Source organism: Centroberyx affinis, unplaced genomic scaffold (assembly GCF_046629955.1).
Source record: "Centroberyx affinis isolate AG114_WGS23_722 - 3 ecotype Tasmania unplaced genomic scaffold, CSIRO-AGI_Caff_v1 ptg001259l_1, whole genome shotgun sequence".
Lineage (NCBI taxonomy): Eukaryota > Metazoa > Chordata > Actinopteri > Beryciformes > Berycidae > Centroberyx > Centroberyx affinis.
Window position 1 is genome coordinate 177,142 of NW_027279770.1, and position 25,359 is coordinate 202,500.

A 25,359-nucleotide genomic window follows, 5' to 3' on the forward strand; every position below is an offset into this window, starting at 1 on the left:
GGATGAAGTTTCCAATCGCTCTGCTTGTCATGTTGGGTTTCCTGAGTCAGGGTGAGAATTTATGAACAAATATCTAACATTGTTCTGATATTTTTATATGTGGTGCAATTCTAATCCATCCACTTGTTTTTTTTACTTCCAATCTGCTTTCTATGTCTCTCTTCTCACTATTATAATCTTCACTGCTGTTCCATACTGACTCATATTTCACTTCTTATTTCAGAGTCTTCTGCAAGCCACTTTCTGACTCAGTCTGACAAATCCAAGTCTGTTAGTCTTGGAGGACTGTGTCCATTAGCGCCACAGGTAGTTCAAATATTGGTGCTGATCTCAGTTGGTACCTTCAGAAACCTGGACAGGTTCCTAAACTTCTTATATACACAGCATCAACTCTCAACTCAGGAACTCCATCTAGATTCAGTGGCAGTAGATCTGGTTCTCACTACACTCTAACCATCAGTGGTTTTCAAGCTGAAGATGTTGGAGATTACTACTGTCTTGGTGACCATGGTAGAGGAGTGTTCACACGGTGATTTTGAGCCGTACAAAAACCTCCTTCAGTTTGACTGCGTTGAAAACGGCCTGCTGCAGGTGCTGAGGCTTAGGGAAGAGACTGTGATCTGGATAACTGGTCCACTGAACACAGCACTCTGGCCCTGGAACACAAGTGTCATCAAGCAGAACCGCAGTGACTCGAGATAATACTGAAACATACTGGAAGACACTTTTCAACAGGCAGTTTTAAACTCACATCCCCAGAGAAACTGAACTTTTCATGAGTAGGTTGGTGAGGTTTTACCCCTCCTAGAATAGAGCAACAGATGTTCTACAGTTTTTAGCAGCACAATAAATCTAATAACAGAACAACTCAACTCAATGCACTGAAAATGAAAGATTTTATTCCAAGGTGCAACATATTAAAAAAAAAATTCTCAACATTTCAAAAATATAATGTATTGCACCCTCAAATATGTACTCTTCTCTATGCAAATGTCACTAGATAGTAAAAGTTTTACCAACACCTGACTTGTATTTTGCCATAAAGTGAGTTGGTAAGAGCAGGTATGATATTGGGAAGATCAAGTGGACATTTCTCATAATAAATATATTATAAGCAAAAACACAGACATGGATTTGTTATAATCCATAGTTTTATTTTCATTTAGGTAATACATTTCTGCCACAATTTTGAAAAACTTTATTTTGGAATGAAACTCTTCAAATACAGTTCAGTTAGAAAAAATATGAATTGAAGCAGAATGTAAGGAAGCTCTGCTATAGAAAGTTACAGCACATGAAAAAGCTGAGTCAAGTCATCTTCAGCACAGAAGAACATTTCTAGACAGGAAGCGTTGCTGAAGCTCTACTCTGAGCAGCGGTCAGGGTCCAGGGTTTGAGTGACAGGCGTCTGGCCATTCAGACTGGCCTCACAGCTCACTGAGCCCGCCTTCCTCCACTGGTCTGCAGGGAGGGTCAGGGTGCTGCTCCAGCTGTAGCGGCCGTCCCTCCCCAGGACCTCCAGGCTGTCTGACACCCCTGAGGAGCTGCTGCTGCCCCCCACCTTCCAGCCCAGCCTCCAGGCTGAGGGGAAGCCCCCGTTGGCCAGACACACCAGTGTGGCACCGTCCTGCTGCAGCTCCACTCTGGAGGGGGGGAGGAGGGTCAGGGTGGGCCGCGCCACACCCACTGGAGGAGAGAGAGAGGAGAGGAGAGGAGAGGAGAGGAGAGGAGAGGGGAGGAGAGGAGAGGGGAGGAGAGGAGAGGAGAGGAGTGGAGAGGAGAGGAGAGGAGAGGAGGAATGTCACAGAGAGGGGAGGGAGGACATGGTGGAAAGAAATGGCAGAGTTGATATTAATTTTGACAATTAAAACAATGAAGCTTGTTCTGCTGTTGCATTCATAAGTCACTCAGAATTAGACAATGAGTTAAAAGACTAAAATCTAAATGTAATTGAAAAGTTTAGTTAATGATGATCAATAATGACATCTACCGATCTGATTGATAATATCTGACAATCCATACCTCTTTCCTGCAATTTACTGACTTGTGTCAAAAATTTAAATGTTTTTTTGGTTTCAACGGTTAAAACAGCTTCTTCTCTGTCTCTTTCACTTCCTTTTCACCAACTAATGAACCATGAAGAAATGTTACAAGCTATACTGAGTTTAAGTATAAAACGATAAATGTATTTTAAAGGCATCCACAGAAAATATTAATTACAACCATTTTTCGGACACTTTAAAAATAAAAGTGAACTTGTGAAATCATAATTCAACTGGTAAGAATTGTACTTGTTTTACTTGGTTGGCAACGTTCATGAAATAAATACTGCTTGAAAATAAAATTTATTAGAAAATAGAGTTTCCATAGCAGATGTCTAACTTTGTTTAACTACAATATTGGAGAGACATTGATCTCATCAAAATGTCTGTTCAACCTGTGTTCAACCCTCAACTGAAAAATAGCAAATAATATGAACAAAGTGCAAGCAGTAAATTTTGATCATTCGATTTCTTCTCCAAAATTTAATTTTACCGATATATGTGTCATATAAAGTAGAAATCTCTGGTACTTACAGTCAACGATGAGTTTGGTGCCTCCACCAAAAGTGACCCACAGTGATACAAAGTCATTAAGAGGCTATACAAAAACCTCCTGCACTTGAAACAAGCATCTTTCCAATATAAAACTCTGCTTTGCCATAAAGGTTCTCCAGATCCAGAAAAGTCTTTGATGTTGTTTGAAGCTGTTTGTTGAAAAAAGATAATTTGCTAATTTTTTCTTTCATTTTATACAAAATTTAAAATGACAGAGAAACAAGAGCTTTTCTCCCTCATAACGAAATCTATTTTTTCATCATATTTTTACATCAATTGTAACAACGTGTGTAACTATCTTTCATAATATTCATCAATGGCAAGACCATAGTAATCAGTTTTAAGAAATATAATGTATATATGTAAACCTTTTAAGTGAATCAAGGCAGAAATTGAAAAGGTTTATCATACAAACCACAGTGAAAACCACTTTAATCCAAGTGTGGTAAATCATATTTTCCAAGTATTCCTGACAAATGTATTTTTGTATTCCAATAAGAGTAGAGATCCTGTAAATCCAAGCAGTATTTGCTCCTGATTTTGTGTCCCACATTGCCTTCAGTGTGTTGAGAGCAGAGAGATCATTTCCATAGAGAGGAGGCTTTGCATTGTCAGCTGATCCTCCAGTGAACTGAGAAGGTTTATAGTCCTGTGAGTTCAACACTGCAGGACTCAGATCTGTCACTCAACACAGCAGAAACCACAACCACCATGACTCTCATCACCATCCTCATCTGGACGCTGGCCTGCTGCTGTTTTACAGGTTCATTTACTCAGCAAAATATCAAACACAGTGTGCTGCCTTTTCTGTCATTTATTTCTGCTGATAAATGAATGTTGTGTTTTTGTCTGCAGGATCCAGCAGTCAGGTGACTGTGACTCAGCCTCCAGAAGTGACATTTACTCCAGGATCCACTGTCACTCTGTCCTGTAAAACCAACACAGCTGTTTACGGTGTTACAGCTGTAGTTGAGTATATGCACTGGTATCAACAGAAATCTGGAGAGACTCCTAAGCTCCTAATAACACTCGTGGATGAACTTCAATCAGGAACACCAGCTCGGTTTAGTGGCAGTGGAACTGAGACTGACTTCACTTTGACCATCAGTGGAGCTCAGGCTGAAGATGCAGCAGTTTATTACTGTCAGAGTCACCACAGTGGTGGAGTGTTCACACAGTGATTTTGAGTCGTACAAAAACCTCCCTCAGTCAGACTGCATAGACACTGAGCTGTTACAGCAGGAACCGACTGCAGCTGCTGAAGGGGAAGAGACTCTGACACAGACCACTGAACACAGAGCTGAGTCTGACCAGTAACCTCACCAAGCACAACCATTATATTCTCTAAATATATAGGAACATTTCATAATTCAGAATGGTTTAGCACATTTAGCACAGTTTACAGTAGATTATATAAATGGAACACATTGTTGGGAAAGTTGGGAACATAATCCAATAACAAACTTAACTTCTACCATAGTCAATCAATTTTTTTTTTAAAAGTGACAATTATGCTAAATGACAAAGTTTAACATTAACATAATCTGATAATTTTCACCTAATTTAAAGAGTTCATTCTCATTCACAGCCTGTTATTTGAACAGTGGTATCATCATCACCTATAGCCATTGTTAATTTATATCAGCTTGTACTAAATTATTATTTTGTGTGTAGTATTGAAATCAAAATCATCTTTTCCCTTCCTCCAAGATTCTGAGAAATATAGCTCCTGTTTTTACCAAATATAGCAATGAATGTAATCTGATTACTTTATCATTCAGTAACCATCGTACTTGATAATTTTTTAAAAACAAATTATTATATTCCCAACACATGAAATCCATCATGTCTATGAAAATAACATTAAAAAAGACAGAAAGAAAGATAAAATAGGCAAAGATGATAATAAAATATAGAAATATTCTTTCATCATACTGCACTGAACCTCTATATCTATGATTTACCACATTCCAGCATAGGAATGACCCTCTATGTCTATAAGACTTATCAATAGCTTTCTTGGGACATAGGAACGAACCTCTATGTACCCGAACGACACCTCTGTAAATATGTCCTCAGATGGCCGAGCCTTTCAGTACTTACTTGCTCCAAACCAGTGATTCTCAACCTTTTCATATCAAGGACCCTAGTCCACATTAGGGCCACAGACCCCCTTTTGATGAGATTTTGTCTCTTGGATCCAAATCTGAGAGTATTTTTTGTGTTAGATATGATTTTGTATATAAAATAATAATAATAATATAATAATAACAACAATGACAGCAAAAATATGAACAATAATTATTAACCATTTATGTATATGCTATACAAAAATAAAAGTCTTAAGTTTACTCTTAAATGAGCATAATGTTGGAGCCCATCTTCAATCAGCAGGCAGGCTATTCCCTTTCTTGGGTGCATAAACATTAAATGCTATTTCACCAGATTTACGATAGACTCATAACTAATAAGCATGTCTGATATAAACTGCGGTGCCAGGCCATTAAGGGCTTTGTAATCCAGGAGTAAAATCTTAAAATCAATTCTGAAATTCACAGGGAGCCAATGGAGATATTTGAGAACTGGAGTAATGTGATCAGATTTTGTAGTCCTGGTTAAAACACGAGCAGCTGCATTCTGGATGAGCTGCAGCCTTCCAATGGTTTTCTTAGGAAGGCAGAAAAAAAGGGCATTAAAATGGTCCAGTCTGCTAATGACAAAGGCATGTGTGGCATGTTGAAATCCTCTGATTTATATTTATCTCTGCTTCAGCAGACACCACTATTGAACACCACATTATTTCCATACGTTTACTTGGGGAAGGCAGTTAGTCTTAGAATTTAGAACGCAGGCAGGTGCCGTGAGCTCGCGCTGGTCCTTCAGTTGGCGATTATCAGCAGAAACAACTGTATGTACCAGCCGTGCCAGCCGACTCATTTTGCATTTATAATTATTTTGCAGGTGAGTCAAGTGCCACCGAGCACTTAAATGCGTCCACTATAATGTGTGTGAGCTAGCGGAGCTATTGTTTCTGTTCTTGGTTGTCCGTGTATTTTTGGGGTAATCTACATTGATAACTAACGTTAGTTCGCTACCGCGACTATAACGGTCATTTTAACCATTTTGCAATATTTACAGTTACCTGTTAGGTTGTGATAACTCACATACATGTGTTGTTTGTTTGGGAGTGTGTATGTTATATTGTAGATGTTTTACCTTGAAGGGGAGCCGGAATGTGGGTGTGTTTTGACTTGCGGTGGCTAGCAGTAACATCAGCTGTAGTAGTAGCGTTTACAGTCGCCATGGCAACGGCGCACCAAGGCAGATGCCAGTTGTACATATAGTTTAATCAGTTTTGTGAATGAAAGTGTAGAAACACATTACTTATGATTTGTAGAAAGGTTAGTACATTACAGAATGCTTGGAATAGATAGTAGTGTGATTAAGAATTATTAATCTAATGTAGCTTAATTATAATTTTCTATTGATGTTGATTATTTTGATCATTATTTTGTATTAGTAATCACAATGATTTGTACAGTATTTGTTTGTCAGTTGGCGATTATCAGCAGAAACAACTGTATGTACCAGCCGTGCCAGCCGACTCATTTTGCATTTATAATTATTTTGCAGAATAAACACCATTCACAAAATATGCCACTCTGAGTCCAGTTTTGAGGTTCATGAGTGCAACATATTTTTGGCGAGCCTCATGCACAAGTTTTTCAGCATCAGATTTTGATAGAAAACCTCTATGGAAATACTCCTCAAATGATAGAAGGCTGACTTAGGTTTGGAGTTAGTGATGCTACTAACGTGGCCGTAAAAACTCAGTTCATCATCAATAATAAGTCCCAGATTTCTGACCTGATCACTGGTCCAGAGACTCAGACTCATAAACTGAGTACAGACACGCTGTCTCTGAGCCTTTGCACCCACAACAAGAATTTCTGTTTTCTTCTTGTTCATTGTAAAAAAAAAAAATCTGACATCCAGAGATTTATATCCTCCAAACAGTAAAGCAGGGAGACTACAGGACTCATCAGGGGCCAATGAAATAAAAGAGTTGTGTGTCGTCAGCATAACAGTGATAACAGCAGAGAAAAAGTGTCAAAAGTTTTTAATTGACCAATCGAACAGTCCAACAAATCCCAGGAAGGGATGTGCTCTCACTCCACCTCACCTCTCCCTTTTCTGTCTCACAGGAACAGGTGTGTGTTTGCCTACTTACGATGTATTTTGCATGACTTTAATGCATCACTGCTCCCCAGAGTTTAAATGCTTATGTCACAGCAAGTCTGAACTGTTTTCATGCACTCTCACCTAAAACTGCATCAGGATGAAGTTTCCAATCGCTCTGCTTGTCATGTTGGGTTTCCTGAGTCAGGGTGAGAATTTTTGAACAGATATCTAACATTGTTCTGATATTTTTATGTGTGGTGCAATTCCTATCCCTCCACGTGTCTTTTACTTCCAATGTGCTTTCTATGTCTCTCTTCTCACTATTATAATCTTCACTGCTGTTCCATACTGACTCATATTTCACTTCTTATTTCAGAGTCTTCTGCCAACAACTTTCTGACTCAGTCTGACAAATCCAAGTCTGTTAGTCTTGGAGGGACTGTGTCCATTAGTGCCACAGGGAGTTCAGATATTGGTAGTGATCTCAGTTGGTACCTTCAGAAACCTGGACAGGTTCCTAAACTTCTTATATACTCAGCATCATCTCGCTACTCAGGAACTCCATCTAGATTCAGTGGCAGTAGATCTGGTTCTCACTACACTCTAACCATCAGTGGTGTTCAGGCTGACGATGTTGGAGATTACTACTGTCTTGGCGTACATACTGACGGAGCGTTCACACAGTGATTTTGAGCCGTACAAAAACCTCCTTCAGTCTGACTGCATTGAAAATGGCCTGCTGCAGGTGCTGAGGCTTAGGGAAGAGACTGTGATCTGGATAACTGGTCCACTGAACACAGCACTCTGGCCCTGGAACACAAGTGTCATCAAGCAGAACCACAGTGACTCGAGATAATACTGAAACATACTGGAAGACACTTTTCAACAGGCAGTTTTAAACTTACATCCCCAGAGAAACTCAACTTTTCATGAGTAGGTTGGTGAGGTTTTACCCCTCCTAGAATAGAGAAACAGATGGTCAACAGTTTTTAGCAGCACAACAAATCTTATCGAAGATTAACCTGAAGCAATGAAACTTTCTTCTGTGGTTCTATAAACAAAAAAACATTCACATTTTTCAGTCAACATTTCAAAAATCTAGATGATTGTTCCCTCACCTTACTATTCTCTTTGCAAATGTCACAAGATAATAAAAAGTTTTACCAACACACAGGACCTGATGTAACCATCCCTTGTGCTATTAAACCTGACTTGGATATTGCAGTATGTGAGTTGGTAAGAGCAGGTATGATATTGGGAAGATCTAGTGGACATTTCTCATAATAAATATATTATAAGCAAAAACACAAACATGGACTTGTTATAATATATAGTTTTATTTTTACTATGGTAAAACATTTCTGCCACAATTTTGATAAAACATGATTTTGGAATGAAACATTTCAAATAAAAGTTCAGTTTGAAAAATTACCAATTGAAGCAAAATGTAAGGAAGCTCTGCTATAGAAAGTTACAGCACATGAAAAAGCTGAGTCAAGTCATCTTCAACACAGAAGAACATTTCTAGACAGGAAGCGTTGCTGAAGCTCTACTCTGAGCAGCGGTCAGGGTCCAGGGTTTGAGTGACAGGCGTCTGGCCATTCAGACTGGCCTCACAGCTCACTGAGCCCGCCTTCCTCCACTGGTCTGCAGGGAGGGTCAGGGTGCTGCTCCAGCTGTAGCGGCCGTCCCTCCCCAGGACCTCCAGGCTGTCTGACACCCCTGAGGAGCTGCTGCTGCCCCCCACCTTCCAGCCCAGCCTCCAGGCTGAGGGGAAGCCCCCGTTGGCCAGACACACCAGTGTGGCACCGTTCTGCTGCAGCTCCACTCTGGAGGGGGGGAGGAGGGTCAGGGTGGGCCGCGCCACACCCACTGGAGGAGAGACAGAGAGAGGAGAGGAGAGGAGAGGAGAGGAGAGGAGAGGAGAGGAGAGGAGAGGAGAGGGGAGGAGAGGAGAGGGGAGGAGAGGAGAGGAGAGGAGTGGAGAGGAGAGGAGAGGAGAGGAGAGGAGGAATGTCACAGAGAGGGGAGGGAGGACATGGTGGAAAGAAATGGCAGAGTTGATATTAATTTTGACAATTAAAACAATGAAGCTTGTTCTGCTGTTGCATTCATAAGTCACTCAGAATTAGACAATGAGTTAAAAGACTAAAATCTAAATGTAATTGAAAAGTTTAGTTAATGATGATCAATAATGACATCTACCGATCTGATTGATAATATCTGACAATCCATACCTCTTTCCTGCAATTTACTGACTTGTGTCAAAAATTTAAATGTTTTTTTGGTTTCAACGGTTAAAACAGCTTCTTCTCTGTCTCTTTCACTTCCTTTTCACCAACTAATGAACCATGAAGAAATGTTACAAGCTATACTGAGTTTAAGTATAAAACGATAAATGTATTTTACAGGCATCCACAGAAAATATTAATTACAACCATTTTTCGGACACTTTAAAAATAAAAGTGAACTTGTGAAATCATAATTCAACTGGTAAGAATTGTACTTGTTTTACTTGGTTGGCAACGTTCATGAAATAAATACTCCTTGAAAATAAAATTTATTAGAAAATAGAGTTTCCATAGCAGATGTCTAACTTTGTTTAACTACAATATTGAAGAGACATTGATCTCATCAAAATGTCTGTTCACCTGTGTTCAACCCTCAACTGAAAAATAGCAAATAATATGAACAAAGTGCAAGCAGTAAATTTTGATCATTCGATTTCTTCTCCAAAATTTAATTTTACCGATATATGTGTCATATAAAGTAGAAATCTCTGGTACTTACAGTCAACGATGAGTTTGGTGCCTCCACCAAAAGTGACCCACAGTGATACAAACTCATTAAGAGGCCGTACAAAAACCTCCTGCACTTGAAACAAGCATCTTTCCAATATAAAACTTGCCATAAAGGTTCTGCTAAATTGGTGAGATCCAGAAAAGTCTTTGATGTTGTTTGAAGCTGTTTGTTGAAAAAAGATAATTTGCTAATTTTTTCTTTCATTTTATACAAAATTTAAAATGACAGAGAAACAAGAGCTTTTCTCCCTCATAACGAAATCTATTTTTTCATCATATTTTTACATCAATTGTAACAACGTGTGTAACTATCTTTCATAATATTCATCAATGGCAAGACCATAGTAATCAGTTTTAAGAAATATAATGTATATATGTAAACCTTTTAAGTGAATCAAGGCAGAAATTAAAAAGGTTTATCATACAAACCACAGTGAAAACCACTTTAATCCAAGTGTGGTAAATCATATTTTCCAAGTATTCCTGACAAATGTATTTTTGTATTCCAATAAGAGTAGAGATCCTGTAAATCCAAGCAGTATTTGCTCCTGATTTTGTGTCCCACATTGCCTTCAGTGTGTTGAGAGCAGAGAGATCATTTCCATAGAGAGGAGGCTTTGCATTGTCAGCTGATCCTCCAGTGAACTGAGAAGGTTTATAGTCCTGTGAGTTCAACACTGCAGGACTCAGATCTGTCACTCAACACAGCAGAAACCACAACCACCATGACTCTCATCACCATCCTCATCTGGACGCTGGCCTGCTGCTGTTTTACAGGTTCATTTACTCAGCAAAATATCAAACACAGTGTGCTGCCTTTTCTGTCATTTATTTCTGCTGATAAATGAATGTTGTGTTTTTGTCTGCAGGATCCAGCAGTCAGGTGACTGTGACTCAGCCTCCAGTAGTGACATTTACTCCAGGATCCACTGTCACTCTGTCCTGTAAAACCAACACAGCTGTTTACGGTGTTACAGCTGTAGTTGAGTATATGCACTGGTATCAACAGAAATCTGGAGAGGCTCCTAAGCTCCTAATAACACTCGTGGATGAACTTCAATCAGGAACACCAGCTCGGTTTAGTGGCAGTGGAACTGAGACTGACTTCACTTTGACCATCAGTGGGGTTCAGGCTGAAGATGCAGCAGTTTATTACTGTCAGAGTTACCATGAGATAAACAGTGCTGGAGTGTTCACACAGTGATTTTGAGTCGTACAAAAACCTTCCTCAGTCAGACTGCATAGACACTGAGCTGTTACAGCAGGAACCGACTGCAGCTGCTGAAGGAGAAGAGACTCTGACACAGACCACTGAACACAGAGCTGAGTCTGACCAGTAACCTCACCAAGCACAACCACTATATTCTCTAAATATATAGGAACATTTCATAATTCAGAATGTTTTAGCACATTTAGCACAGTTTACAGTAGATTATATAAATGGAACACATTGTTGGGAAAGTTGGGAACATAATCCAATAACAAACTTAACTTCTACCATAGTCAATCAATTTTTTTTTTAAAAGTGACAATTATGCTAAATGACAAAGTTTAACATTAACATAATCTGATAATTTTCACCTAATTTAAAGAGTTCATTCTCATTCACAGTCTGTTATTTGAACAGTGGTATCATCATCACCTATAGCCATTGTTAATTTATATCAGCTTGTACTAAATTATTATTTTGTGTGTAGTATTGAAATCAAAATCATCTTTTGCCTTCCTCCAAGATTCTGAGAAATATAGCTCCTGTTTTTACCAAATATAGCAATGAATGTAATCTGATTACTTTATCATTCAGTAACCATCGTACTTGATAATTTTTTAAAAACAAATTATTATATTCCCAACACATGAAATCCATCATGTCTATGAAAATAACATTAAAAAAGACAGAAAGAAAGATAAAATAGGCAAAGATGATAATAAAATATAGAAATATTCTTTCATCATACTGCACTGAACCTCTATATCTATGATTTACCACATTCCAGCATAGGAATGACCCTCTATGTCTATAAGACTTATCAATAGCTTTCTTGGGACATAGGAACGAACCTCTATGTACCCGAACGACACCTCTGTAAATATGTCCTCAGATGGCCGAGCCTTTCAGTACTTACTTGCTCCAAACCAGTGATTCTCAACCTTTTCATATCAAGGACCCTAGTCCACATTAGGGCCACAGACCCCCTTTTGATGAGATTTTGTCTCTTGGATCCAAATCTGAGAGTATTTTTTGTGTTAGATATGATTTTGTATATAAAATAATAATAATAATATAATAATAACAACAATGACAGCAAAAATATGAACAATAATTATTAACCATTTATGTATATGCTATACAAAAATAAAAGTCTTAAGTTTACTCTTAAATGAGCATAATGTTGGAGCACATCTTCAATCAGCAGGCAGGCTATTCCCTTTCTTGGGTGCATAAACATTAAATGCTATTTCACCAGATTTACGATAGACTCATAACTAATAAGCATGTCTGATATAAACTGCGGTGCCAGGCCATTAAGGGCTTTGTAATCCAGGAGTAAAATCTTAAAATCAATTCTGAAATTCACAGGGAGCCAATGGAGATATTTGAGAACGGAGTAATGTGATCAGATTTTGTAGTCCTGGTTAAAACACGAGCAGCTGCATTCTGGATGAGCTGCAGCCTTCCAATGGTTTTCTTAGGAAGGCAGAAAAAAAGGGCATTAAAATGGTTCAGTCTGCAAATGACAAAGGCATGCACAAGTTTTTCAGCATCAGATTTTGATAGAAAACCTCTATGGAAATACTCCTCAAATGATAGAAGGCTGACTTAGGGTTGGACTTAGTGATGCTACTAACATGGCCGTAAAAACTCAGTTCATCATCAATAATAAGTCCCAGATTTCTGACCTGATCACTGGTCCAGAGACTCAGACTCATAAACTGAGTACAGACACGCTGTCTCTGAGCCTTTGCACCCACAACAAGAACTTCTGTTTTCTTCTTGTTCATTGTAAAAAAAAAAAATCTGACATCCAGAGATTTATATCCTCCAAACAGTAAAGCAGGGAGACTACAGGACTCATCAGGGGCCAATGAAATAAAAGAGTTGTGTGTCGTCAGCATAACAGTGATAACAGCAGAGAAAAAGTGTCAAAAGTTTTTAATTGACCAATCGAACAGTCCAACAAATCCCAGGAAGGGATGTGCTCTCACTCCACCTCACCTCTCCCTTTTCTCTTTCACAGGAACAGGTGTGTGTTTGCCTACTTACGATGTATTTTGCATGACTTTTATGCATCACTGCTCCCCAGAGTTTAAATGCTTATGTCACAGCAAGTCTGAACTGTTTTCATGCACTCTCACCTAAAACTGCATCAGGATGAAGTTTCCAATCGCTCTGCTTGTCATGTTGGGTTTCCTGAGTCAGGGTGAGAATTTTTGAACAGATATCTAACATTGTTCTGATATTTTTATGTGTGGTGCAATTTCTATCCCTCCACGTGTCTTTTACTTCCAATGTGCTTTCTATGTCTCTCTTCTCACTGTTATAATCTACACTGCTGTTCCATACTGACTCATATTTCACTTCTTATTTCAGAGTCTTCTGCCAACAACTTTCTGACACAGTCTGACAAATCCAAGTCTGTTAGTCTTGGAGGGATTGTGTCCATTAGCGCCACAGGGAGTTCAGGTATTGGTGCTGATCTCAGTTGGTACCTTCAGAAACCTGGACAGGTTACTAAACTTCTTATATACAAAGCATCAACTCTCAACTCAGGAACTCCATCTAGATTCAGTGGCAGTAGATCTGGTTCTCACTACACTCTAACCATCAATGGTTTTCAAGCTGAAGATGTTGGAGATTATATCTGTTTTGGCGACCATGGTAACTATGTTTTCACACAGTGATTTTGAGCCGTACAAAAACCTCCTTCAGTTTGACTGCATTGAAAACGGCCTGCTGCAGGTGCTGAGGCTTAGGGAAGAGACTGTGATCTGGATAACTGGTCCACTGAGCACAGCACTCTGGCCCTGGAACACAAGTGTCATCAAGCAGAACCACAGTGACTCGAGATAATACTGAAACATACTGGAAGACACTTTTCAACAGGCAGTTTTAAACTCACATCCCCAGAGAAACTCAACTTTTCATGAATAGGTTGGTGAGCTTTTACCCCTCCTAGAATAGAGCAACAGATGGTCAACAGTTTTTAGCAGCACAACAAATCTTATAGAAGATTAACCTGAAGCAATGAAACTTTCTTCTATGGTTCTATAAACAAAAAAACATTCATATTCGTCAGTCAACATTTCAAAAATCTATATGAGTGTTCCCTCACCTTACTATTCTCTATGCAAATGTCACAAGATAGTAAAATGTTTTATCAACACACAGGACCTGATGTAACCATCCCTTGTGCTATTAAACAGAGTAGAAACCAGGCTTGGATTTTGCAGTTTGTGAGTTGGTAAGAGCAGATATGATATTGAGGAGATCTAGTGGGCATTTCTCATAATAAATATAGCAAATAAATAAAATAAAGCAAAAACACAAACATGGACTTATTATAATATATAGTTGTATTTTTTATTACGGTAAAAACATTTCTGCCACAATTTTGCTAAAACTTTATTTTGGAATGAAACTCTATGAATACAGTTCAGTTGGAAAAATTATGAATTGAAGCAAAATGTAAGGAAGCTCTGCTATAGAAAGTTACAGCACGTGAAAAAGCTGAGTCAAGTCATCTTCAACACAGAAGAACATTTCTAGACAGGAAGCGTTGCTGAAGCTCTACTCTGAGCAGCGGTCAGGGTCCAGGGTTTGAGTGACAGGCGTCTGGCCATTCAGACTGGCCTCACAGCTCACTGAGCCCGCCTTCCTCCACTGGTCTGCAGGGAGGGTCAGGGTGCTGCTCCAGCTGTAGCGGCCGTCCCTCCCCAGGACCTCCAGGCTGTCTGACACCCCTGAGGAGCTGCTGCTGCCCCCCACCTTCCAGCCCAGCCTCCAGGCTGAGGGGAAGCCCCCGTTGGCCAGACACACCAGTGTGGCACCGTCCTGCTGCAGCTCCACTCTGGAGGGGGGGAGGAGGGTCAGGGTGGGCCGCGTCACACCCACTGGAGGAGAGAGGGAGAGAGGAGAGGAGAGGAGAGGAGAGGAGAGGAGAGGAGAGGAGAGGAGAGGAGAGGAGAGGAGAGGAGAGGAGAGGAGAGGAGAGGAGAGGAGAGGGGGGAGGAATGTCACAGAGAGTGGCGGGAGGGCATGGTGGAAAGAAATGGCATAGTTGTTTATAATTTTGACAATTAAAATAATGAAGCCTTCTACTGATGCAGTCATTGTAAGTCACTCAGAATTAAAGAATCAGTTAAATTACTAAAATGTAAATGTAATTGAAAGGTTTAGTTAATGATGATTAATAATGACATCTACCAATTTGCTTTATAATATCTGACAGCTCATAACTCTCATCCCTGCAATGATTGTCTTGTGCCAAAAATGTAACAGATAAAAGCTTTATAGATTAACAGTTAAAACCGTTTTTTCTCTGTCTCTTTCACTTCCTTTTCGCCAGATGTAAAACTAACGAACCATGAACAAATGTTACAGGCTATTTTGGATTTAAGTATAAAATGATATATGTATTTTAAAGGCATTCACAGAAAATATTAATTGTAGCCATCATCTGAATTAAAAACAATACAATGAACTTGTGAAATCATAATTTAACAGTGAAGGATTTTAGTTGGTTGGCAAATTTAATGAAATAAACACTCCATGAAAAATACAATTGACCAGAAAATAGATTTTTCTAAAGCAGATGTCTAACTTGAATAATCTAGACTCTAAAGGATTGAATAAACATTGATCTCAGCAAGATTTCTGTTCAAACTGATTGTTCAGCACTAACCAATAAATGGCAAATAATATGAACAAAGTGCAAACAGTGAAAATTCGATCATTCGATTTCTTCCCAAAAATGTGATTTAAAGAGATATACTGTGTCATATAAAGTAGAAATCTCTGGTACTTACAGTCAACGATGAGTTTGGTGCCTCCACCAAAAGTCCTCCACAGTGATACAAACTCATTAAGAGGCCGTACAAAAACCTCCTGCACTTGAAACAAGCAGCTTTCCGATATAAAACTCTGCTTTGCCATAAAGGTTCTGCTAAATTGGTGAGATCCAGAAAAGTCTTTGATGTTGTTTGAAACTGTTTGTTGAAAAAAGTTAATTTATTACATTTTGCTTTAATTTTCTTTTACACATTTCCAATGACAGAGAAACAAGTTATGTTCTCCTCATAACAATTCAATTTTTTCATCATATATTACATGGATTTAATGTGTAAATTAACTATTTCTTTCATAAAAATCATCTATTACAAGATCATAATAATTAGTTTTAAGAGATATCATGTATCTATGTAAACCCTTGAAGTCAATCAAGGCAGAAATTAAAAAGGTTTACCATACAAACCACAGTGCAAACCACTTGTGGTAAATCATAATTTCCAAGTATGTCTGACAAATGTATTTTTGTATTCCAATAAGAGTAGAGATCCTGTAAATCCAAGCAGTATTTGCTCCTGATTTTGTGTCCCACATTGCCTTCAGTGTGTTGAGAGCAGAGAGATCATTTCCATAGAGAGGAGGCTTTGCATTATCAGCTGATCCTCCAGTGAACTGAGAAGGTTTATAGTCCTGTGAGTTCAACACTGCAGGACTCAGATCTGTCACTCAACACAGCAGAAACCACAACCACCATGACTCTCATCACCATCCTCATCTGGACGCTGGCCTGCTGCTGTTTTACAGGTTCATTTACTCAGCAAAATATCAAACACAGTGTGCTGCCTTTTCTGTCATTTATTTCTGCTGATAAATGAATGTTGTGTTTTTGTCTGCAGGATCCAGCAGTCAGGTGACTGTGACTCAGCCTCCAGTAGTGACATTTACTCCAGGATCCACTGCTACTCTGACCTGTAAAACCAACCCAGCTGTTTACAGATACTCTGGGGGAGAAGATGGTATCTTCTGGTATCAACAGAAATCTGGAGAGACTCATAAGCTCCTAATAAAATATGCGAATCAACGTCTATCAGGAACACCAGATCGGTTTAGTGGCAGTGGAACCAGGACTGACTTCACTTTGACCATCAGTGGAGCTCAGGCTGAAGATGCAGCAGTTTATTACTGTCAGAGTTACCACAGTGGCCCAGTGTTCACACAGTGATTTTGAGTCGTACAAAAACCTCCCTCAGTCAGACTGCATAGACACTGAGCTGTTACAGCAGGAACCGACTGCAGCTGCTGAAGGGGAAGAGACTCTGACACAGACCACTGAACACAGAGCTGAGTCTGACCAGTAACCTCACCAAGCACAACCATTATATTATCTAAATATATACTGTAGGTACATTTCATAATTCAGAATGGTTCAGCACATTTAGCACAGTTTACAGTAGATTATATAAATGGAACACATTGTTGGGAAAATTGGGAACATAATCCAATAATGAATTTCAAAATTGAGAATTATGCTAAATGACAAAGTTTAACACTAACATAATCTGATAACTGTCATCTAATTTAAAGAGTTTTCATTCTCATTCACAGCCTGTTATTTAAACAGTGGTATCATCATCACCTATAGCCATTGTTAATTTATATCAGCTTGTACTAAATTATTATTTTCTGTGTAGTATTGAAATCAAAATCATCTTTTGCCTTCCTCCAAGATTCTGAGAAATATAGCTTGTGTTTTTACCAAATATAGCAATGAATGTAATCTGATTACTTTATCATTCAGTAAACATCGTACATTTTTTTTTAAAACAAATTATTATATTCCCAACACATGAAATCCATCATGTCTATTAAAAAAACATTAAAAAACAGAGAAAGAAAGATAAAATAGCTAAGTAATGATGGTAATAAAATATAGAAATATTTTTTCATCGTACTCCAATGAACCTCTATACCTATGATTTACCACAGTCCAGCATAGGAATGACCCTCTATGCCTATAAGACTTATCAATCGCCTTCTTGGAACATAGGAACAAACATCTATGTAGGCTAATGGGTCACATTTACAGGAATGACAGCTTTGTAAATATTTCCTCACACAACCAAGTCTTTCTTTACTGACTTGCTCTACACAATGACCACAGACAGAAACAAATCATTCTAGCCCTAGTCAACAACATTGTGAATTCGTCCTTGAGTTGAGCTCAGAGGAACGTTACAATGTGTGGTGATGCTGTACAGAGATCAGTTTCCCTCTTGGAACACAGGAACAAGGGAAATCCCGTTTTCCACAATATGGGACCTTTAATTCAGGCTTTCTTTTCAAGATGAGTTTGGTCCCTCCATCAAACCTGGAGGATTGCCAGCTGGAGACGCCCTGGATCAATTTATGGTCACAAAGCCATATGAACAAAAAAGGAGTAAAAAGGACAGACAGACCCTTAGTTTACAATGACAGAGAAACAGCAGAGAAAAAGTAGACCAGAAAGCCAAAGGTTTTTAATTGAGCTATTGAACAGTCCAACAAATCTCACTCCACCTCACCTCTCCCTTTTCTGTTTCACAGGAACAGGTGTGTGTTTGCCTACTTACGATGTATTTTGCATGACTTTTATGCATCACTGCTCCCCAGAGTTTAAATGCTTATTTCACAGCAAGTCTGAACTGTTTTCATGCACTCTCACCTAAAACTGCATCAGGATGAAGTTTCCAATCGCTCTGCTTGTCATGTTGGGTTTCCTGAGTCAGGGTGAGAATTTTTGAACAAATATCTAACATTGTTCTGATATGTTTATGTGTGGTGCAATTCTTATCCCTCCACTTGTTTTTTACTTCCAATCTGCTTTCTATGTCTCTCTTCTCACTATTATAATCTACACTGCTGTTCCATACTGACTCATATTTCACTTCTTATTTCAGAGTCTTCTGCCAACAACTTTCTGACTCAGTCTGACAAATCCAAGTCTGTTAGTCTTGGAGGGACTGTGCCCATTAGCGCCACAGGGAGTTCAAATATTGGTGCTGATCTCAGTTGGTACCTTCAGAAACCTGGACAGGCTCCTAAACTTCTTATATACCAAGCATCATCTCGGTTCTCAGGAACTCCATCTAGATTCAGTGGCAGTAGATCTGGTTCTCACTACACTCTAACCATCAGTGGTTTTCAAGCTGAAGATGTTGGAGATTATATCTGTTTTGGCGACCATGGTAACTATGTTTTCACACCGTGATATTGAGCCGTACAAAAACCTCCTTCAGTTTGACTGCATTGAAAACAGCCTGCTGCAGGTGCTGAGGCTTAGGGAAGAGACTGTGATCTGGATAACTGGTCCACTGAACACAGCACTCTGGCCCTGGAACACAAGTGTCATCAAGCAGAACCACAGTGACTCGAGATAACACTGAAACATACTGGAAGACACTTTTCAACAGGCAGTTTTAAACTGACATCCCCAGAGAAACTCAACTTTTAATGAGTAGGTTGGTAAGGTTTTACCCCTCCTAGAATATAGAAACAGATGGTCAACAGTTTTTAGCAGCACAACAAATCTTATAGAAGATTAACCTGAAGCAATGAAACTTTCTTCTGTGGTTCTATAAACAAAAAAAACATTTACATTCCTCAGTCAATATTTCAAAAATCTAGATGATTGTTCCCTCACTTTACTATTCTCTATGCAAATGTCACACAATAGAAAAAAGTTTTATCAACACACATGACCTGATGTAACCATCCCTTGTGCTATTAAACAAAGTAGAAACCCGACGTGGATATTGCAGTGAAGTGAGTTGGTAAGAGCAGGTGTGATATTGAGAAGATCAAGTGGGCATTTCTCATAATAAATATATTATAAGCAAAAACACAAACATGGACTTGTTATAATATATAGTTTTATTTTTATTACGGTAATACATTTCTGCAACAATTTTGATAAAACTTTATTTTGGAATGAAACTCTTCAAATTCAGTTCAGTTAGAAAAAATATGAATTGAAACAAAATGTAAGGAAGCTCTGCTATAGAAAGTTACAGCACATGAAAAAGCTGAGTCAAGTCATCTTCAGCACAGAAGAACATTTCTAGACAGGAAGCGTTGCTGAAGCTCTACTCTGAGCAGCGGTCAGGGTCCAGGGTTTGAGTGACAGGCGTCTGGCCATTCAGACTGGCCTCACAGCTCACTGAGCCCGCCTTCCTCCACTGGTCTGCAGGGAGGGTCAGGGTGCTGCTCCAGCTGTAGCGGCCGTCCCTCCCCAGGACCTCCAGGCTGTCTGACACCCCTGAGGAGCTGCTGCTGCCCCCCACCTTCCAGCCCAGCCTCCAGGCTGAGGGGAAGCCCCCGTTGGCCAGACACACCAGTGTGGCACCGTCCTGCTGCAGCTCCACTCTGGAGGGGGGGAGGAGGGTCAGGGTGGGCCGCGTCACACCCACTAGAGGGGAGAGAGAGAGAGAGGAGAGGAGAGGAGAGGAGAGGAGAGGAGAGGAGAGGAGAGGAGAGGAGAGGAGGGGGGAGAGGAGAGGAGAGGGGAGGGGAGGAGAGGAGAGGAGAGGAGAGGAGAGGGGGAGGAATGTCACAGAGAGGGGAGGGAGGAGGGCATGGTGGCAAGAAATTCCAGAGTTGTAATTTTGACAATTGAAAGGATGAAGCTTGTTCTACTGTAACACTCATTGTAGGTCACTAAGAATTGGAGAATCAGTTAAATTACCAAAATGTAAATGTAATTGAAAGGTTTAGTTAATGATAATTAATAATCTCCATCTACCAATTTGCTTTATAATATCTGACAGCCCATAACTCTCATCCCTGCAATGATTGTCTTGTGCCAAAAACGTAACAGATAAAAGTTTATAGATTAACAGTTAAGGCCGTTTTTTCTCTGTCTCTTTCACTTCCTTTTCACCAGATGTAAAACTAACGCACCGTGAACAAATGTTACAGGCTATTTTGGATTTCAGTATAAAATTATATATGTATTTTAAAGGCATTCACAGAAAATATTAATTGTAGCCATCATGTGGATTTTAAAAAAAAAATTAAAAATGAACTTCATAATTATTTTATGAAATGAATCATAATTTAACAGTTAAGGATTTTAGTTGGTTGGCAAATTCAATAGATAAATAAATTTAATAAAAACTCCATGAAAAATACAATTGCTCAGAAAATGGATGTTTTTATAGCAAATGTCTAACTTGAACAATCTAGAGGATTGAGTAGACATTGATCTCAGCAAGATTTCTTTTCAAATTGATTGTTCAGCCTTATAACCATAAATAGGAAATAAAGTGCAAACAGTGAAAATTTGATCATTCAAATTCTTCCCCAAAATTTGATTTAAATCGAAATACTATGTGTCATATAAAGTAGAAATCTCTGGTACTTACAGTCAACGATGAGTTTGGTGCCTCCACCAAAAGTGTACCACAGTGATACAAACTCATTAAGAGGCCGTACAAAAACCTCCTGCACTTGAAACAAGCAGCTTTCCAATATAAAACTCTGCTTTGCCATAAAGGTTCTGCTAAATTGGTGAGATCCAGAAAAGTCTTTGATGTTGTGATGAAGTTTGATGAAACAAGATGATTTATTTCATTTTGCTTAAATTTTTTACACATTTCAAATGACAGAGAAACAAGTTATGCTGCATCACAATACATTTTTTTCATCATATTTTACATGAATTTTAATGTGTAAATTAACTATATCTTTCATAATAATCATACTACAAGACCATAATAATCAGTTTTAAGAGATACAATGTATCTATGTAAACCTTTTAAGTCAATCAAGGCAGAGATTAAAAATGATCATCATACAAACCACTGTGTAAACCATTTTAAATTTCCAAGAATTCCTGACAAATGTATTTTTGTATTCCAATAAGAGTAGAGATCCTGTAAGTCCAAGAAGTATTTGCTCCTGATTTTGTGTCCCACATTGCCTTCAGTGTGTTGAGAGCAGAGAGATCATTTCCATAGAGAGGAGGCTTTGCATTGTCAGCTGATCCTCCAGTGAACTGAGAAGGTTTATAGTCCTGTGAGTTCAACACTGCAGGACTCAGATCTGTCACTCAACACAGCAGAAACCACAACCACCATGACTCTCATCACCATCCTCATCTGGACGCTGGCCTGCTGCTGTTTTACAGGTTCATTTACTCAGCAAAATATCAAACACAGTGTGCTGCCTTTTCTGTCATTTATTTCTGCTGATAAATGAATGTTGTGTTTTTGTCTGCAGGATCCAGCAGTCAGGTGACTGTGACTCAGCCTCCAGTAGTGACAGTTACTCCAGGATCCACTGTCACTCTGACCTGTAAAACCAACCCAGCTGTTCATAGCAATAATTATATGTTCTGGTATCAACAGAAACCTGGAGAGACTCCTAAGCTCCTAATAAAATATGTGAATCAACTTGAATCAGGAACACCAGATCGGTTTAGTGGCAGTGGAACCAGGACTGACTTCACTTTGACCATCAGTGGAGCTCAGGCTGAAGATGCAGCAGTTTATTACTGTCAGAGTCTCCACTAGATTAACAGTGTCTATCTGTACACACAGTGATTTTGAGTGGTACAAAAACCTCCCTCAGTCAGGCTGCATAGACACTGAGCTGTTACAGCAGGAACCGACTGCAGCTGCTGAAGGGGAAGAGACTCTGACACAGACCACTGAACACAGAGCTGAGTCTGACCAGTAACCTCACCAAGCACAACCATTATATTCTCTAAATATATACTGTAGGTACATTTCATAATTCAGAATGGTTCAGCACAATTAGCACAGTTTACAGTAGATTATATAAATGGAACACATTGTTGGGAAAGTTGGGAACATAATCCAATAATGAATTTGAAAATTGAGAATTATGCTAAATGACAAAGTTTAACACTAACATAATCGAATAACTTTCATCTAATTTAAAGAGTTTTCATTATCATTCACAGCCTGTTATTTGAACAGTGGTATTATCATCACCTATAGACATTGTTAACTTATATCAGCTTGTACTAAATTATTATTTTGACTTGGATATTGCAAGTGAGTTGGTAAGAGTAGGTATGATATTGGGAAGATCAAATGGGCATTTCTCAAAATAAATATATTATAAGCAAAAACACAGACATGGACTTGTTATCATCAATAGTTTTATTTTTATTACGGTAAAACCTTTCTGCCACAATTTAGATAAAACTTTATTTTGGAATGAAACTCTATGAATACAGTTCAGTTAGAAAAAATATGAATTGAAGCAAAATGTAAGGAAGCTCTGCTACAGAAAGTTACAGCACATGAAAAAGCTGAGTCAAGTCATCTTCAGCACAGAAGAACATTTCTAGACAGGAAGCGTTGCTGAAGCTCTACTCTGAGCAGCGGTCAGGGTCCAGGGTTTGAGTGACAGGCGTCTGGCCATTCAGACTGGCCTCACAGCTCACTGAGCCCGCCTTCCTCCACTGGTCTGCAGGGAGGGTCAGGGTGCTGCTCCAGCTGTAGCGGCCGTCCCTCCCCAGGACCTCCAGGCTGTCTGACACCCCTGAGGAGCTGCTGCTGCCCCCCACCTTCCAGCCCAGCCTCCAGGCTGAGGGGAAGCCCCGTTGGCCAGACACACCAGTGTGGCACCGTCCTGCTGCAGCTCCACTCTGGAGGGGGGGAGGAGGGTCAGGGTGGGCCGCGCCACACCCACTGGAGGAGAGACAGAGAGAGGAGAGGAGAGGAGAGGAGAGGGGAGACAGAGAGAGGAGAGGAGAGGAGAGGAGAGGAGAGGAGAAGAGAGGAGAGGAGAGGAGAGGAGGGGGGGGGGGATGTCACAATGTCACAGAGAGAGGAGGGAGGACATGGTGGAAAGAAATGGCAGAGTTTCTTATAATTTTGAAAATTTAAACAATGAAGCTTGTTCTGCTGTTACACTCATAAGTCACTCAGAGTTAGACAATGAGTTAAATGACTAAAATGTAAATGTAATTGAAAGGTTTAGTTAATGATGATCAATAATGACATCTACCGATCTGATTGATAATATTTGACAATCCATAACTCTTTCCTGCAATTTACTGTCTTGTTTCAAAAATGTAAATGGTTTGTTGGTTTCAACAGTTAAAACAGCTTCTTCTCTGTCTCTTTCACTTCCTTTTCACCAACTAATGAACCATGAAGAAATGTTACAAGCTATACTGAGTTTAAGTATAAAATGATAAATGTATTTTAAAGGCATCCACAGAAAATATTAATTACAACCATTTTTGTGAAACTTTAAAAATAAAAGTGAACTTGTGAAATCATAATTCAACTGGTAAGAATTGTACTTGTTTTACTTGGTTGGCAATGTTCATGAAATAAATACTCCTTGAAAATAAAATGTATTAGAAAATAGATGTTTCCATAGCAGATGTCTAACTTTAATTATCTACAATATTGAAGAGACATTGATCTCATCAAAATGTCTGTTCACCTGTGTTCAACCCTCAACTGAAAAATAGCAAATAATATGAACAAAGAGCAAGCAGTAAATTTTGATCATTCGATTTCTTCTCCAAAATGTAATTTTACTGATATATGTGTCATATAAAGTAGAAATCTCTGGTACTTACAGTCAACGATGAGTTTGGTGCCTCCACCAAAAGTCCACCACAGTGATACAAACTCATTAAGAGGCCGTACAAAAACCTCCTGCACTTGAAACAAGCATATTTCCAATATAAAACTTGCCATAAAGGTTCTGCTAAATTGGTGAGATCCAGAAAAGTCTTTGATGTTGTTTGAAGCTGTTTGTTGAAAAAAGGTAATTTGCTAAATTTTTCTTTCATTTTGTAAAAAATCTAAAATGACAGAGAAACAAGAGCTTTTCTCCCTCATAACAAATCTATTTTTTCATCATATTTTTACATCAATTGTAACAACATGTGTAAACTATCTTTCATAGTATTCATCAATTGCAAGACCATAATAATCAGTTTTAAGAGATATAATGTATCTATATAAACCCTGTAAATCAATCAAGGCAGAAATTAAAAAGGTTTACCATACAAACCACAGTGCAAACCACTTGTGGTAAATCATAATTTCCAAGTATGTCTGACAAATGTATTTTTGTATTCCAATAAGAGTAGAGATCCTGTAAATCCAAGCAGTATTTGCTCCTGATTTTGTGTCCCACATTGCCTTCAGTGTGTTGAGAGCAGAGAGATCATTTCCATAGAGAGGAGGCTTTGCATTATCAGCTGATCCTCCAGTGAACTGAGAAGGTTTATAGTCCTGTGAGTTCAACACTGCAGGACTCAGATCTGTCACTCAACACAGCAGAAACCACAACCACCATGACTCTCATCACCATCCTCATCTGGACGCTGGCCTGCTGCTGTTTTACAGGTTCATTTACTCAGCAAAATATCAAACACAGTGTGCTGCCTTTTCTGTCATTTATTTCTGCTGATAAATGAATGTTGTGTTTTTGTCTGCAGGATCCAGCAGTCAGGTGACTGTGACTCAGCCTCCAGTAGTGACATTTACTCCAGGATCCACTGTCACTCTGACCTGTAAAACCAACCCAGCTGTTTACACATACTCTGATGGAGATGAGGGTATGTTCTGGTATCAACAGAAATCTGGAGAAACTCCTAAGCTCCTAATAAGATATGTGAATCAACGTCAATCAGGAACACCAGCTCGGTTTAGTGGCAGTGGAACCAAGACTGACTTCACTTTGACCATCAGTGGAGCTCAGGCTGAAGATGCAGCAGTTTATTACTGTCAGAGTCGTC

General features: G+C 39.1%; 1 pseudogene and 4 gene segments (V, D, J or C); all 5 read right to left on the reverse strand.

The window, feature by feature from the left end:
* Window positions 1-25,359, reverse strand: part of LOC139648814 (Ig kappa chain V-III region MOPC 63-like) — a 73,998-nt gene that overhangs the window by 6,425 nt on the left and 42,214 nt on the right. The window contains 1 exon segment of the V gene segment in view: window positions 15,608-15,642. Within this exon segment, the coding sequence occupies window positions 15,608-15,642 (35 nt within the window).
* LOC139648805 (immunoglobulin lambda constant 1-like) lies at window positions 1,172-3,933 on the reverse strand. The segment is given in 3 exon segments: window positions 1,172-1,686; window positions 2,577-2,640; window positions 3,835-3,933. Coding segments are annotated over 3 exon segments (486 nt in total).
* On the reverse strand, window positions 8,208-9,726 carry LOC139648820 (immunoglobulin lambda constant 1-like). The segment is given in 2 exon segments: window positions 8,208-8,651; window positions 9,570-9,726. Coding segments are annotated over 2 exon segments (444 nt in total).
* On the reverse strand, window positions 19,516-21,233 carry LOC139648818 (immunoglobulin lambda constant 6-like). The segment is given in 2 exon segments: window positions 19,516-20,031; window positions 20,987-21,233. Coding segments are annotated over 2 exon segments (450 nt in total).
* On the reverse strand, window positions 22,784-24,502 carry LOC139648819 (immunoglobulin lambda constant 1-like; annotated as a pseudogene).